Here is a 15,521-nt window from a genome sequence, read left to right on the forward strand (position 1 = left end):
CAGGAGGAAATTCAATCTGGGATGCCGAGATGGCAACAGTGCCACCTGCTGGTCAGGGAGGTGAAGGCGTGATGCCCAGAGGTTCACGGGTGCCTCTAGGGGGCATAGAACCTGAGGATAAGCAGGCTCTGGTTTTCCTGTGGTTTGCTGGGGCCAGCTGGACAGTCAGGGACTGAGAAATTGAAGAGTAGGGATGGGAGTTGGGAAACTGGAACTTGAACTTTTTTGCTTTCAGTGTGACCTCTGATAGCGTTTTTATCTTCTGTGGACCTCTGTGTCTTTGTCAGTAAAATGGGGATGATGGTGTTTTTTTTAACAAAATTCATATGTGGAAACAACTTCCTAGTCATTAGCAGGGGACTCATTAAATAAAATATGGCATATCCTGGCAGTGAAACGCTGTAGAGCCTTTTAAAATGAAGGCAAGCCGGGCTCAAACACTTGTAACCCAACTACTTGGGAGATTTAGAAGGATTGCATATTCAAGGCCAACCTCATCGACGTAGTGAGGCTTTTTCTCAAAGAAATTAAAAGGGCTCAGGAGGTAGCTCAGTGGTAGGGCATCCTGGGTTCAACCCCCAATATGGATTTTTAAAAATCCATTCTGAGAAATGAAAACATATATCCATATGTTCATAACATTACTCCACAAAATTGATGCAATCTGATTCCACCAGCTGGTGAATGGATAAACATAATGTGGTACCACATACAATGGGCTATTGTTCAGCAATAAAGGAATGCTACAAAGATGAGCCATGAAAATATCATTCTACATGAAGAAGATAAACTCAAAAATCACACAGTGTATGTACAGATGAAGTGTACACAACAGCAAATCCATGGAAGCAGAGGGTAGATGAGTGGTTGCTATGACTGGAGTTAAGATTGGAAATGATTACAAAGGGACCCAATAACACCTTTTTTGGGGGTGATGGCGTTCTAAAATTGAATTGTGTTGATAGTTGTGTAGTTCTATTAAATTTGCTAAGATTAATTGAATCAAACACTACAAATGGATGAATCTTAAGCTGGGTGTGGTGGTGCACACTTTTAATCCAGCAACTCTGGAAGCTGAGGCAGAAGGATTTCAAGTTCAAGGCCAGCCTCCACAACTTAGCCAGACACCTTATCTCACAACAAAAATTGAAAAGGACTGAAGATATAGCTCAGTGGTAGAGCACCCCTGGGTTCTATCCCCACTGCATTAGAAAAAGAAAAGAAAAAAAAAAAGGATGAATTTTATGGTAAGTAAATTATACTTTAATTATATGTGGGATCTAGTATGGGAAGGATCTGGTATGTAAATTATACTTGAGGATCTGGTATGGGAAGGAAATTTTCTTTGTATCCACCCAAAGTATAGCATCAAGTTTTTTTTTTCTTTAACATATGCATGTTACTTCCTCAATTTAAAAATAAATTGAGTTTGACATGTTAAATCTTAAAAATGTTTATATTGACATAAATGAAGGAGTATTGTAGTTGTACATCTAACTCTTAAGTAGGTGGATCACCTAAGCAATGCCATTCTCTGTCACTTGGCCTCAGATCTGAATCTGTCCTTCCCCTAAATGCTTTTCTATCCTCACTCCATCAAGTCAATCACCAAGTTCTGTCTGCCTCCTTCTTGCTACCTACCTCATGACCTCCCACTACCCACTGTCCTAATGTCCTAACAGACTTGCTCATATTACCCCCCCCCATCTGTTATTCATGCTGCAGCCAGAGTGATCTTCTCTAAAACTCTGACCCTCTCACTGCTTAAACATTTCCACTGGCTGCTTTATCCGCAGGGTGAGGTCTGTTTAGCTTGGCATCTGGCTTTTCACGACCTGGGCTCAGCCTGCCATTTTATTCTCTTGGCACTTCCTCCAAGTGCAATTACTTGCTGCTTCCCCAAAGCACCAGATGTTTTCAGGCCTCCAGGCCTTTCACCAGCTGTTTTCTATGCTTGGACTGCTCTTCCTTAATAAGTATTTATTGAACATGTAGTAAGTGCCGGGAGCTGAGAAGGAGGGGTGAGCAAGGCAGGCGTGAGCTCAGTCCTCAGGCCAGTGGGAACAGAGAAACAAACAAAAAAAGTAAAGATTACAATTATTAATTACAAACAGGCGTTGGGCATTCATAAAGATTTGTTGAACTGACTCTAACGAGGCCCGGGAGACAGTGTAAAGCGGACTAGAATCCCGGCTCTCTGGGGACTACCTGTGTGACTTTAGACGAGTCACTCTGGGAACCATCTCCACCTCTGAGGAATGCACGTAGTAACTAACGTCCGCCGCTTTACACTACATTTAAACAATCACGCGGTTTCCGCGGGCCGGCCAGGCTTCTCCCCGCAGGGTCCAGGGTCTCCACCCCGGGAGGCTTCAGGCTAGACCTGGGCGCGTACCTGCCTCGGGCAGCCAGACTGCCCAACTCGGCCAGCCACCGCAGGGGGCGCGGGGACGCTGGGATTGGAGCTGGGGCGTCCAGACGCCAGGCGAGCGGAGCAGTGCCCCGCCCCATCTCCCCACTTCGGGGGACAGCCCCTGTCGCTCATTCCCGCCTCCTCCCTTGAATCACGGGGGTGGGGGGGGCAAGGGGCGGGGCCATGACCCATTCATACTGGGAATCGGATCCAGATGTTCCCGCGGCGCGTGCAGCTGCATCCTTGCCTTTTTTGGCAAAAAACGTGCGGCCGCGAGCGTTCCCGAGCCGCCCCCGCTAATCCTTGGGAAGAGGGGGAAGGGGGTTGAGGGTCTGGGCCAGACTGGGGACCAGGATCTGGTGCTCGTATTGCAGGATTGTTAGGGTTAGTGGAGGGGGCGATGTGTACCAAACTAAGAAATCCCACTGCCATCTGGGATCTCCCGAATCCCTCCCTTCTTCACACAAAAAACCCGCAGCACCAGCAGCAGCAGCAGCAGCAGCAGCAGCAGCAGCAGCAGCAGCAGCGGGGGAGGAGGCAGGTCAGAGAGGGGCGGTAGCTGAGCAGGGATCCCCTTCCTGGGGAGACTTCCCTCTCCATGGCCTGCCCCCAGACATCCCCCTCAAGAAGTCTAAAAGAGCTTTAGTCTGCAAAGGAAACTTCCCTCTTATTCCCAGACAAACACACTGAGGCCTGAGCTTCCACACACTGCTTTATTGCAGAATCTGGAAGGGGGGTGAGCCAAATCCCCCTCTGCCCATCTCTGGGCAAAATGAGCTAAAATAAAATGGGAACATGCTTGGTGGACACGGGCTGGGAAGTACTCAGTACCTTAAGACCCTCTAACCAGTTATCTGATCTGCCCGGATAGTGCGAGAGCCCTAGGGAAAGGGGTAGGATGGAGGTGGGGTCAGCCCGAGTAGTCTACTTTTGAGGACTTCTTCGGCACCTGTAGGAGACCTAAAATCTATGTAGAGAAGTCTTGATTTATGGAGGCCTAGGCCCAGAGTCCAGGTTTGGAAGGCTGGAGTCTAAAGCCCTGGTTTGGGAAAGGATCTTGGTCTAGGAACCCTGATTTTAGGGGAGAGGGCCCAGTTCTGGACTCCAAATTTGGAAAGCGGGCTTGAATCACAGAGGCTCCATAAGAGCCCAGATTCGTGGGCCTGGGTCAGGGAGTACCAGTAAGGAGACTGAATCCTGGAGCCCAGGGGAAACCCCATTCTGGGGGGGGGGGGGGGCTGGGTCTTAAGTGGTTCAGAAAAGGAGCCAAAGTCCTGGAGCCCTGGTTCGGGAAAGCCCAGGCCCAGGAGCCTTGGCTTAGGGCCCTGCCTGGCTGCAGCCTTGACACAGAACTTGGTCTCCGTCCGGCACGAAGCCTTGGCCCACCAGGGAAGTGGAGCAGCGGGCACAGGAGAAGCAGCTGTGGTGCCAGTGTCGGTCTTCAAAGGACACATACTTGCCTCCACCGAGTCCTGCAGGGAGGCTGGAGGTTAGCTCTGCTGACCTGGGGCAGTCCTGCCCCTCAGCCTCACCCAGTACCATATCCATGCCCTTGCCTGCACTCTACCCACCTGTCCCACCGGTGATGGGGCGTTTGCAGCTGCTGCACTTAGGTGCAAAGAGTTCTCCAAAACAGGTCACACAGTAGGGATCGTCATCCCGAGAGGTGAACTGCTGCCCGGCCAGGGGTGTCTGGCACCCAGTGCAGACCAAGCATTCTCGATGCCAGGGCTGATCACGGTAAGTCACTCCACCCTGGGTCAGCGTCTGTGGGGGCAGCATCCTTCAGCCGGGGGGAGTGGGAATTCCCACCCCACAACAGGTCTTACCCCTAGCCCACTGGCACAGCCCCCACCTTGCTGCAACGGGCACAGCGAGGAGCAAACTTGTTCTCATAGCAGGGCACGCAGTAGTGAGCATCCTTGTCGGGCACAAAGGAACGAGATCCCAGTGGCTGCTCACAGCCGCTGCACAGGAAACAGTGCTCATGCCACGTCTGGCCTCCATACTCCAGCTTCCGGGACCCTGTGGGGAACAGGAGTCCCACTCAGAGGCTATGTTTCAAGCTCCTGAGGTTCAGTCTCTGCTCCACAACCCGCTTGCCCCACCAGAATGTACTCACTGCTCCCATGGCTTGAGTAGGGTGGTGTCCAGGAACATGCAGCAAGACTTCCACTATGTATACTCTATATTGCACATGCTAACATCTCTCCAAACACCGGGCATGATAGTTCAGTATGTACTAGGCCTCCAAAACTGGTCAAAAGTGTTTTGGTGCCAGGAGCAGTGGTGCATGCTTATAATCCCAATGCTCAGGAGGCTGAGGCATGAGGACTGACAAGTTCAAGGTCAGCCTCAGCAACTTAGTGAGCCTCTTAGCAGCTCAGCAAGACTCTGTCTCAAAATAAAAATGACTAGGGATGTAGCTCAGTGTTAAAGCACCCTTGGGCTCAATCTCCAGCACCAATAAATAAATAAATAAAATAGATAGATAGACAAATAAATAAATAAGGTTTTGGGCATGTATTAATCCTTTTTATGTTTCAGATAACTATCTTAACACACATCAAACCTCCACATAATAGGCATGTTGTCTTGGCTTATGCTAAACCCTCATACACCAGAAGAGATAGTTTAACATGCACACAAGAGCCCACAAATGCTAGGAAAGCAAATTTTTGCTTACACGAAGTTCTAATGCCCTGGATATGATGGATTCAGTACATGCTAAGTCCTTGTAAGTTCTAGGCATGCCATTCTCCACACATGCTGAGTCATCACACAGCTATTAAGCATGCAGGTCCCCATACATGTTAATCCTTGCACACACTAAGCCCCAATGCACCAGGCATGATAGTCATACATATCCTTAGCTCCTATATGTACCAAACATGCAGGTCTTCATACATGCTAAACCCCCAGGTGTGTATTAAGCATGTCAGTCTGTTCGAACATGATACTACCCCAGGTGTAAGGCCTAATGGTCCAGCCCACACTGAACCCTTAGGAAGGTACCAATCTGGTCAGTTTCTGCACCTACCAAGTTTTTATATGCAGCCACAGAGATGCTGATCCCTGTGCACAGTAAGCTTCAGGCACAGAGTGTTCAGGCACAAGAGATCCTGCACACACCAAATTTCTAGGAATGAGCCGTGTGTGCAGGTCTCTACCAATGTCAAGTCTGTGTGTGTGTATCAGACAGGATGTACAAAGACTACCCAGATGCTAGGCACTCCGGTTTCCAGACAGGATGAGCCGATGGGGACATACCAGGCATGACAGTTTCTCCACAGGCAGAGCACTGTGAAGAGAAGGCACTGCAGTAACAGTCATTGCAGAGCAGCTCGCTGTCCTGGCAGGTAAAGGGCTCATCAGCTAGAGAGCGCTGGCAGCGACAGCAGCGGAAACAGCCCTCGTGGAAGTGGCGATCCTCATAGAACAGCTCCTGTGGGGAGCACAACAGGGGCACTGGTGCCCAAGCCTGGTGGATCCATCCTTTGCCCCCTCCCACCAGCCTCCACCCAACTCCTGCCAGGCCTAGTCTGGTCCTTACCCTTGAGTCATGCCCGATAAGCTGCTGGCACTCAGCACAGGTGTTGGCAAAGGTGTTGTCATAGCAGGGCACGCAGTAGGGGCCACTGTCTGTCTGGATGTACTTGCGGCCATACAGGGACTCACTGCATTTCGCACAGTCAAATGCCTCGCTCATGGTGGTGATGTGTGTGAGCCCTGTTGGGAACACAAGGTGGAGCAGGGGTCACCTAGAGGGGCCCTAGCTTAGCCCTTAAACTCTTTTCATTCAAAAACAGAGACCAAGCATAGGAAATGCCACACAGAGCAGGTAGGGATGGGGAAAGGGGTGCTTCTGGGAACCTAGGAGTTTTGCATTTTTATTTCTGTATTTGACTGTGGGGATGGGAAGAGGTCAGGAAAAAACCAGGAAGCAGAAGTTGTTTTCTTATCTAGGCCCTGGCAGATCTAGGGGGAGGGGGCTTTTCCTGGGTCAGTGACTCATTTCCTGCCCCAGACTGAGTTTAGCCTCCAGTGTGTCCCTACTGTCCCCAGGGTGGCAGGAGCAGGGGGCAGCAGTCACCTCCTGACTTCTAGAAAGGGACTCTAGTAGATAAAGGAAGCTTTACTAGAGCTCTGAACTGGGGAGCTTGGGGTTGTTCTGCCCCCCTCCCCCATCCAGGAAACAATGGAATGCTAGAGGGAGGCTGGACAGATGAATGGTGGAGGCTGGCGTCCTCCTTTCCCCAGCAGAATCAGCCAAGCAGTAAGAACTTGAGAGGCTCAGTCTAGGGTGTAAGCAGGAAGGAAATCCTGCAAGCTGGACTCAGCTGAGCTTCCCCAGCTGGACACTCTGCCCTTACCCCCCTCCACCCCTGCTGTGTCTCAGGTCACACCAGCTTGGGCAGCCTTGGCTGCAAACATCTGCAACAGCTGTGGCAGCACAGAGGGCCAGATGTCAGATTTGCCAGCAAAAGGGAGAAAAAGGAAAATGAGATGGATGAGGAAGCAGAGGGGAACTGAGACATACCACGGAGGGCCCCGTGCTACTTCCTGCCAGGCACCTCTCCTGGCATCCTCTCTTCAAGGCCCCAAGATCTGCTCCCCCTTCATGACCCTCTCCCCTCCACACAGACAGCCTTTTCCCACCTTTTGCGAGTCTTGAGTTTGAGTCTTAGGGTAGAGGTGGGGGAGAAGAGGGTGAGGGCAGGAGCCAGTGGAGACCTTTCTCCTCTGTCAGACCCCCTCTTGGGTGGGGAATAAGACCAGGGGAACCCTGAGAGCCGCTGCTGTAGACACCCAGCCCCCCAACCAAACCTCAGACACTTTCCATTTTCTCAGGAACAAAGCATGTTTGTGGGATGAGGTCATCCACACAGCTGCCTCTGGAACAGGAGCATGGGGAGTGGGGGGGCCGGTTGGGAAGTGGGGTTCCCAGTCCCTTCGTTCCGCAGCCAGTCTCCAGCCCAAAGTCAGAACTCGCTACCCCTGGCCTCCTCCACCAGGAGGCCTGCTCTCTAGGGGCTGGGATTACAGGTGGTGGAGAGGAACCACCAGGACCTATGGGAAGGAGATGTTCTCACAGCTGCAGATAAACCTCTGGGGAAGTTAAGAGACTACAAAGGGACCCACCAACCCCCTTCTCTTCCCCAGGAGACACTATGGACTGGCAGTTCTGGCTCAAGTTGAAGGAAAAGCCCTTTTCTCAGCCACCCCAGTGGGAAATTCTCACCCACAGCGTTGCTCTGGCTTGGAGTTCAGACTTCAGGCGCCAGTAAATGCCCCAGGCCTGAAGGCCCTGACTCCTCTGGGGCTTGTGTTTGAAACTTCCCTTCCATACAGCGAAGAACACCCAGCTCACATTCCAGGCGAGGCCTGAAGGCCACCAGAGCTGGGATCTTCACAGTGGGACTCCTGAGGTAGGAGCTATGCTGTAGGGTGGAGGTTGCCACTCCTCAGTCCCTCCCTGCCACTTTGGCCTGGCTTATAAGGATTGCCTGGGCTGTCAGCCACTGGGCAGCAGGGGGCCACGCAGGTGGTATGTGGCCCAGCGTCCCTCAGGGAGTACCCTGGGCCCTTTCCTTCCTTCCTGGCAAGGCTGGCAGCAGCAACCACCTTTCCAGGCCCAGGCTAGCCCTGGATCCGCCCCTGGGAGTCAGTCACCTCTGAGACAGGGGAACCCCAAATAGGGTATGGGTGTGGCTTGTTCCTTCCCAGAATCCCCCATTCTCTTGGTCTTTCCAGCTGGGCTCTGGTGAGGACACAGTGAAGGGCACCATCAAGACCCACCTGTCTCTGCCCATCCTGCTCCCTCCCCCTTTCCCTGGCAAGGCTGGGGGGCTGAAAGAGAGTGGGAAGCCAGTCCTGTATTCCTTCCTGGCTGCTAAGGGAATAAGGTTCAGGGGAGACTGCTGGATCTGCAGGATGGCTCTCAACCCTTAATCCCACCAACACACACATCCCTCCACCTGACCTAGACACACATACCATACGCAGTTTAGAACGGCTGGATAACAGTGTACAGTGTATAGAGGCTTGAGCTATTAAATAAAAGCCTGGGATTTGAATACTGTGACCTTGGGCAAGTCACTTAAGTGCCCGGAGTCTCTTTGGCCATCTAGTTAAATGAGATAATGCTACTCCCTCCCTCCTAGGATTGTCATCAGGCTTACATGGGATGATCTTTGGAGAGCACTTGGTAGATAAGTCCCCAGCGAATGGCAGCTGTTTGCATTTTTACTATGAGCCCCTCACTTGTACTGTGGTCAGACAGAAGGCCTCATGCAGGCCTAGGTCAGGGAACTAGTCTGGGATGTGACCTGGGCATTCCCTGTGTAGGCCCACAGAGTATAGGAGGTCCCAGCCTCGTGGATCTCACTGAGGTGACCACCAAGACCAGCCATCAGCGCGACTCCAGTGAGCCTAACTGTAAGACTGCTCATGCAGGTACACAGGTGTACACACCTGTCTATTACTCTGCCGCTCCACAAGGTACATTCCCACCATCACCTCATTAGCTCCCACAAAAGACAAGCAGAACAGAATATCGCTCCTACTTTATAGTAGAGCACAAGGAGGCCAGAGACAGGGCGGGGCATGGCCAAGATTGCTCAGGTATCAGATCTCAGGTCTCCTCCATCCAGCCTGGAGCCCTTTCCTCTTCCTTCTCTCTAGAAATATTTGGTAATGAGTGGAGGGGGTGGTCAGCTTTTAAAGAAAAGGGATATATACCAAAGCCTGGCTCTCCTGCCCAGCTGCCAGCCCTGTGATTGGAAGATAACCAGAAGCCTTTCCAATTAGCCATGCCAACTGCTCAACCCTTTTGTCCCCCCTCCTCACTGTCCAGGAGGACCCTGGCCAGGCCCCACAGTTGTGAGTCAGAATCAGAATAGATTCCTCCCCCCAACTCCCAGGAGTTGACAGGAGACTTAGGGGAAAAACTAAAGTCCTCCCACCCCCACCCCTGTACCCAGGCACCAACCCCAAACTGCTCTCCCCCTTCCTCCCCTACAGGGCCTGGAAGTCAAAGCAGTTTAGGGGAAAGGGGGTGGGAATAGGATCCAGCAGCTGCTCTGGGGACAGGAGAGGAACAGTTCATTCACCCTGGGTCCCCCAGGGCTGAAGCAGCTCTTCCAAGATTAGAGTTTAAAAATAAGCTGAGGCTGTCTTGGTGGCTGTGTGCATGCATGAGGCTACTTCTTGATCTTGGTCTTACTGACTTAGGTCCTCTGCCTCATGGGGGATTGGTTAGCTGAGTCTCTTTTCCCCACAGCCTTGTCTCCCACTCTTAAAGGCCTGGATCTCTCAGGGTCTGTCTTGGAACTGTCAGTGCATCCAGGTCTCTCCACCTCCAGTAACTTTCAGTCTCTGTGCCTAGCTTGGCTCCACTCAACATCTTTGTGTCAGGCACACTTAGGCTGGTCTCTTTATGTTTGATACAGATACGTAACTCTGTATCTCTGACCGGCTCTCTCCCAGTGGGAACTCCACTACCTAGATCTCTGTCTCCTGTACACCCAAGTCTTGCTTAGCCTTTCAGCGTCTCTAATGGGCTGAGAGTCTTAGTCACCACCACCTCCATTTCTCAGTCTCTGCACCCAAATCTCTGTCTCTTAGCATCTCTGCATGCCTGAGTGTCTCTTTCTCCAGTCTCTGTAGATCTGAGCGGCGGATTTAGCAGGAAAGTAGCAAAACTTCAGTCTCCAAGGCCCTCCAAGGCCCTGGCAGGGGCCCTAGCTATGTGTTCACAGGGGCCATATGCATACTTTTTCTTAAAATGCTGCACAAAATCCGGGTCTGCCCCATGCCTCAGGTCGGTCGCTGGGCAACTCTGTATGTCCAGTCTCTGCCCTTGTTTCAATGATCTCTAGCCTCCTGTCCCCCGGTCTCAATCCAATCGTCTCTCGCCCCAGCAGGCTTTCTGGGAGCCTCAGTTTCTCTAACCCTCCCCCTCCCCGGTCTCTCCATGGCTTTTCTACTTCAAACTTGGCCCCCGCCCCCGCCCCCCTCTCGCAGTGGTCCCCGGCCGGGGCCATGCAGTCCCAGCGGGTGCTCTCCAGGGCTCGGAGAGTCCATGGTGCCCGCGGTCGCACCTGGCAGGGGCAGGGGCAGGGGCAGGGGCAGCGGGCCAGTAGTCCTCAGCCCGCTCGGGAGGAGTGCGGGGGCCGGCAGCTGGGACTGGGAGCCGGGTCGGTGGGGCGCTCACCTCGAAGCGGGCGCACGCGGCGCCGATGGGGCCGGGGGCCGGCGTCCCTCAGCAGCTCCTACCTGCTGGCCGGGCCGAACACGGCCGAGCGAGCGCGGCGAGGTTGCCGGCTGCGACCGACTGTGTGGGCGAGTGGGCGCGCGGCCCCAGGCCTCCCGAGGAAGTGCGCGCGGGCCCGCCCCGCCGGAGCCCGCCCCCGGCCCCCAGCCCGCCGCTGGGCCAGACCCCGCCCCCGCCGCGCAGCCAGCCCCGGCCGCCCCAGCCCCGGCGGCCCGGCCCAACCTGGCTCTCTAGCCTGCCCCGCGCCCGGACCCCGCCCCACCGCGCCCCGCCCCTCCCTGCAGCCTCCGCTGCCCTCCGGCTCTGCGCCGCGACCCCTGCGGCTGCGGGAGGCTGCGGTATTCCACCCCAGGCAAGGGGTGCAAACCGGGATGCATTTGGGGACTAGGAGCCCTTACGCCTCCTTGTGTTCGCCCCTCACTTGCCCCCAAGTTCACCCCCAGGAATTAACTACACCCCAGTTTATGGAGGTAGCCTTAATACAGCCTGGGGGTGGGCGGGGGGGGGGGAGTGGTTTTGACTCTGCTATTAAGGCCCTGTCAGTGGTAGCAAGGTATTTTCTGGAAAGGGGATGAAGAGAGGTTCCCCCTTCCTGCCCACTCAACAAGGCCTGACCTTCCCAGAGCTTTATTCCATAACTCGGAGTGGCAAAAACCTTGGTAACAAAACTTGGTAACCACCCACCCTCACACAAACCTCCTCCTGCATCCTGGCACTGAGGAGTCCTGCTTGTATCCACAGTGCCCAGGAATAGTTTTGACCTTTGAGGCCCAGGGAGACCCTAATCCTTGGCTCCATGATCTTTGGGCTTCTCAGGGAGGGGTGTGAGGGTATAGGGTACTGCAGGGTGGTTGAGGAGATGGTAGCAAACCTTTGTAGTTCTGACTCTCAGGCTTCCTCTCTGTGCCCAGCAGGGAGGAGAGGACTGGCATTTGCCAGGGACATGGGGCCCCTCCAGGTTCTTGAGGCCACCTCCCCTGGGATCCTCAGGCTTGTCACTAGGAATAAATAGCCTCAGGCTGGCGGGGAAGGGGGGGTGGGGAGGAGGCTTTGCTGTGCTGTTTGCAAAACAAGAGACAACAAACTAACCCTGGAAATAACCTCAGCATCTCAGTGGAGATTCAGGTGCCCAAAGTCTCTCCCACACCCCAGGCAGCTCCTGCCAACCTCTCACTGATGAACTAACACCCTCCCAGGCTGGGACTCTGGACGGACCTTCCCAGTGCATCATGTGCCATTTTCTGGGTCTAAAATCATCCTCCACTCCAGGTTTCCTTTCAAAAAAATAATTGTTTATTATTGTTTCTGCCTAAACTAGGCATATTGGGTCCTTATTGTTTAACACTGCATTCCCAGTACCTACTTCAATGCCTGGTACATAATAAATATGAACCAACGAATGAATGACAGGACTTCAATATGGACTCCCACCTCTCCACTTGGGACCATCAAGCAGTAGTGAACATCAGCCCATGGGTGGGCCCTTTCTCTGGGATTTGTCTTGCAGGTGTACAGGAACCAGAGAAACCAGGGAAAACTAACCTTCCTAGTTGGAGTAGGTAGCAAGAAGGGGTCTGCTCCAGGGTGAAGGGAGGGCAAAGTGAGAAGTCTTCAGAAAGGGAGGAGGTATGAGTGAGCAATAAGGTGTTGGATAAAAGACAGAGTCTTGAGATCTCTTTTCTTTTTTTTTATTAGCTCAATTTAAAAAAAAACAAAAAACAAAGAAACAATGCCTTTATTTTTATGTGGTACTGAGGATAGAACCTGGGTCCGGCCCATGCTAGAGGAGCGCTCTACTGCTGAGCCACAACCCCAGTCCCAAGATCTCTTTTCTTATGACTCGAATCTCTGCTGAACAGTCTAAATGAGAGACAGTAGTTCTTGAGTTCTTATTTTGCACCAGTCTCTCTCTCTCTCTCTATATATATATATACACACACACACACACTTAATTACCCAACAACTTTATTAAATATATATTTTTATCCTTGTTTTAAAAATGAGAAAATGGAGGCTGAGAGAGATTAGCTTGTCAAAGCTGACACAACTAATAATAACAAAGTCAGGCTTCAAATCCAGATAGTCAAATGTCAAAGCCCCTTATGCCAAAAAAGAGCTTAATCATTAGGTTGTAGAGTTTCTGCAGTCATTTGATCTTTGTAAACGGGTCTCCTCCTATCTCAGCATTGTTGTTGAGGACTGGATGTGAGCACACAGTAGGTATCCAGTATGTGTCCCCCCACCATCCCATTTAATTGTCAAGTGTTAAGGTTCTGCTGCTTAGACTTGGAGTCTGGAGGCCAGAGAAAATTAGGAGACCTCTGCTTTAGGCCAATCTGGGGAAGGGAGACTGGTCTAGGGCAGGGTGGACTGTGTTCTTTCCCATCTCCATTTTCAGCTCCCCAGTGGGTTCACGTTTCCCTGCTCACTTTATTTCCATTGGCCCTGGAAGATGTGCCACAGGGAGTTCAGGGATCAGCCACATGGACTCCCTGTTCCTGTTCCCCATCTGTCTTCTCCCCCCCCCTGGGAAACAGGTGTGTCTGAGCCAGGGCTGGAAGCAGACCCTGAGTGCTGGATGAAGGGCCTTGGGTAAGTAGGTTCTGGTTGTCCCTTTCCCACCCAGGAAGTCCCCACATACCTTTCTCTATCTTATGCTCGGGGTCCTGCAGCTGTTCTCTTACCTTGGAAAAGTTTTCAAAAGGAGGCCCTGGGTGATTACTGACAGGCCTCTAGTGGTTTCCTCTCATGCTGAATCACTCTCTGGTGCCTGTAACCACAAGCCCTCCTTCTCCTAAGTTAGAAGACATTCTTCCTTCTCTGGGTGTGTTGCTCACTCTTACCATTGCAATGCCTAGAGCTCTTGCAGGCCTCAGGGCTTAGCAGACACCTTCTTTCAAATCATCCAGAAACTTCCTTGTGATCTCAAGTCTGGCAATAGGTTTATGGGTGAAGAGGGTGGAACAAGTGACTCTCACAGAGCATAGGGTGGGGGCAGAGAGAGAACTAACAAGGTTAAATGCTGACTGTTTGCAGGATACCATGCTTAGAGTGGCCATTCCTATGTTTAGTCACAAAAACCACACGAAGTAGTCATTGTTTTTTATTTATTTATGTTTATTTATTTTTATTAGCTACACATGACATTACAATGATCTTGGCAATTCATACATTTGAATCAATTGGGGTATAATTTCTCATACGAAGTAGTCATTGTTGATCATCATTTTACAGAGAAAGACAAGGCTCAGAGATTTTGACAATGGGGTTCCAAATCACAAGTCAATAGATAGTAGATAGATAATCAATCCAATGCTGCTCCAGAGTCCTCCACCTCCAGAGCTGGCTTCCACTGGCTCTGCTGATACAAAATATTCTTGGGGGAAGTAGCTGGGGCAGCCACCTGTTCACTCTGATTGATGGCTAGTCTTTTTAATTGAGACTGGAAAGGTAGGCCACATCAGGAAGGAGCTTGTCTGCCAATGCAAGTGAAAATTGAGATGGAATTTTTTAAAATTCATGTGACCCTAGTTGGGCAAGGCTGAAATGCAGAGGTAGGAAAAAAACTTTCTGCACAGCAGATCTCAGCTACTTTTACTTTTTTTTTTTTTTTTTTAAACAGAGTTATTGAAGGTGAAGGTGAAAATAGAACTCCATGAGGTGGCGGGGATTGGTCTGAGCAAGAGAGAGAGTTCAAGCCTGCTTTTACTCTTTCATGCCTACTGGTTGGCTGGACTGGCCCCTCCAGGGACTCTCTGGAGATTTCTCTGGAGCTCTTCAGCTGGAGAGGTTGCCCGCTGTCATAAGAAATGAAGGTATCATGTATGTATAATATGTCAAAATACCCTCTACTGTCATGTATATCTAAAAAATAAAATAAAAAAGAAATAATAGTTCAAAGTATTACAGGAATTAAGAAGTAATGAAAATTAAAAAATGAATGCAATTACAGAACCTGCTGAAGTTCAGCTTCACATAGTGGAAAAGAAATCAAACATCTCTGGAATGTTTTACTGTGTTCAATTCTCTCTTTAGACCTAAAAGAAATTTAATAATAATAAATATAACTGATAGCTCCATTTTATTGTGAACCTAATCAGTTAAAACATATTTAATTCTCCCAGCAATCCTGGGGGTACATATAGCGTTATTATTATTACCTCTGCAGACAGGGAGAATGAGGCTCAACAAAGCAAACTTAGCCATTGCTGGTTGGGATCAGAACATGCCTCCATAGTTCATGGTCCTATTACATTGTATCGCCTTTGGCACTCACTCTGCTTCCGCCATTTCCATGAGGGACTCAGAACTTTATAACTACTGCTATTAGGTGATTTCATTCTGTGTTGCTTACAGATATGATTCCTCAATTCAACTATGAGACCTTTACATCCCTGAGAGGGTGGAGTGCATGCTATTATTAGCCTCGTTTTATGGGTGAGAAAAACGATGCTCATTAAAGTCAAAGAGCCTGCCCAAAGTCACACAGCCAGTGACTTGGCGCATATAACTTTTAAAAAGTCTCTTGTCTTTCCATGGACCGCTCTTTCCGGTACACTGTAAAATTCCCATTGCTCTTAGCTTTAAATATACCGCGTAAATACCGCAACCGGGTCCGAGCAGTAGGTAACCGCACATGCGCACACTCCAAGCCCCCCTCAGCCTGAGCAGTGACAGCCACGTGTTCCCAGGTAACAACGCGCGGCAAGCGCTAAAGCTAGGTCTCGGTACCCGTGGATCCGCTCAGGGGAATAAGAGCCCGCCCACCCTCGCAGAGTCACGAGACGACACCTAGGAAACTACAACTCCCAGAAGCAGCTTGCGGGGGTCGCC

At 51.2% G+C, this 15,521-nt stretch overlaps 1 protein-coding gene and 1 long non-coding RNA gene across 6 annotated transcripts; both read right to left on the reverse strand.

Annotated features, from left to right (window-relative positions):
- Window positions 1-3,107: 3,107 nt before the first annotated feature.
- Fhl3 (four and a half LIM domains 3) lies at window positions 3,108-10,838 on the reverse strand. Of its 4 annotated transcripts, none has more exons than XM_078025945.1 (6): window positions 10,629-10,838; window positions 5,967-6,142; window positions 5,684-5,858; window positions 4,269-4,438; window positions 3,985-4,180; window positions 3,108-3,885 (listed from the first exon to the last, which is right to left on the reverse strand). In XM_078025945.1, exons 2-6 carry the CDS (start codon window positions 6,120-6,122, stop codon window positions 3,731-3,733), a joined length of 852 nt encoding a protein of 283 aa, XP_077882071.1. In that variant the 5' UTR covers window positions 6,123-6,142; window positions 10,629-10,838; the 3' UTR covers window positions 3,108-3,730. The 4 variants fall into 4 exon arrangements, with proteins under 4 accessions (XP_077882071.1, XP_013217717.1, XP_013217720.1 ...); XM_013362263.4 differs by lacking the exon at window positions 10,629-10,838 and adding an exon at window positions 8,980-9,147; XM_013362266.4 differs by lacking the exon at window positions 10,629-10,838 and adding an exon at window positions 7,656-8,003.
- A 2,946-nt stretch (window positions 10,839-13,784) lies between these two features.
- On the reverse strand, window positions 13,785-15,447 carry LOC144368001 (uncharacterized). 2 transcript variants are annotated; one of them, XR_013427717.1, is made up of 3 exons: window positions 14,849-15,447; window positions 14,644-14,725; window positions 13,785-14,485 (listed from the first exon to the last, which is right to left on the reverse strand). It is a non-coding gene; the product is annotated as an uncharacterized LOC144368001 (long non-coding RNA). The 2 variants fall into 2 exon arrangements; XR_013427716.1 differs by having other exon boundaries at window positions 13,785-14,552.
- Between the last annotated feature and the right edge of the window lie 74 nt (window positions 15,448-15,521).

Source organism: Ictidomys tridecemlineatus, chromosome 11, assembly GCF_052094955.1.
Source record: "Ictidomys tridecemlineatus isolate mIctTri1 chromosome 11, mIctTri1.hap1, whole genome shotgun sequence".
NCBI classification, from domain to species: Eukaryota; Metazoa; Chordata; class Mammalia; order Rodentia; family Sciuridae; genus Ictidomys; species Ictidomys tridecemlineatus.

Bases quoted from the DNA above. Each gene is read 5' to 3' on its own strand.
- Fhl3 (XM_078025945.1), bottom strand. From the start codon at position 6,122: ATGAGCGAGGCATTTGACTGTGCGAAATGCAGTGAGTCCCTGTATGGC. The intron at 4,439-5,683 runs GTATGTCCCCAT...TGTTCCCCACAG, and splicing joins TGGAGAAACTGTCATGCCTG to GGTCCCGGAAGCTGGAGTAT. The intron at 4,181-4,268 runs GTGGGGGCTGTG...CTGCCCCCACAG, and splicing joins GCTGTGCCCGTTGCAGCAAG to ACGCTGACCCAGGGTGGAGT.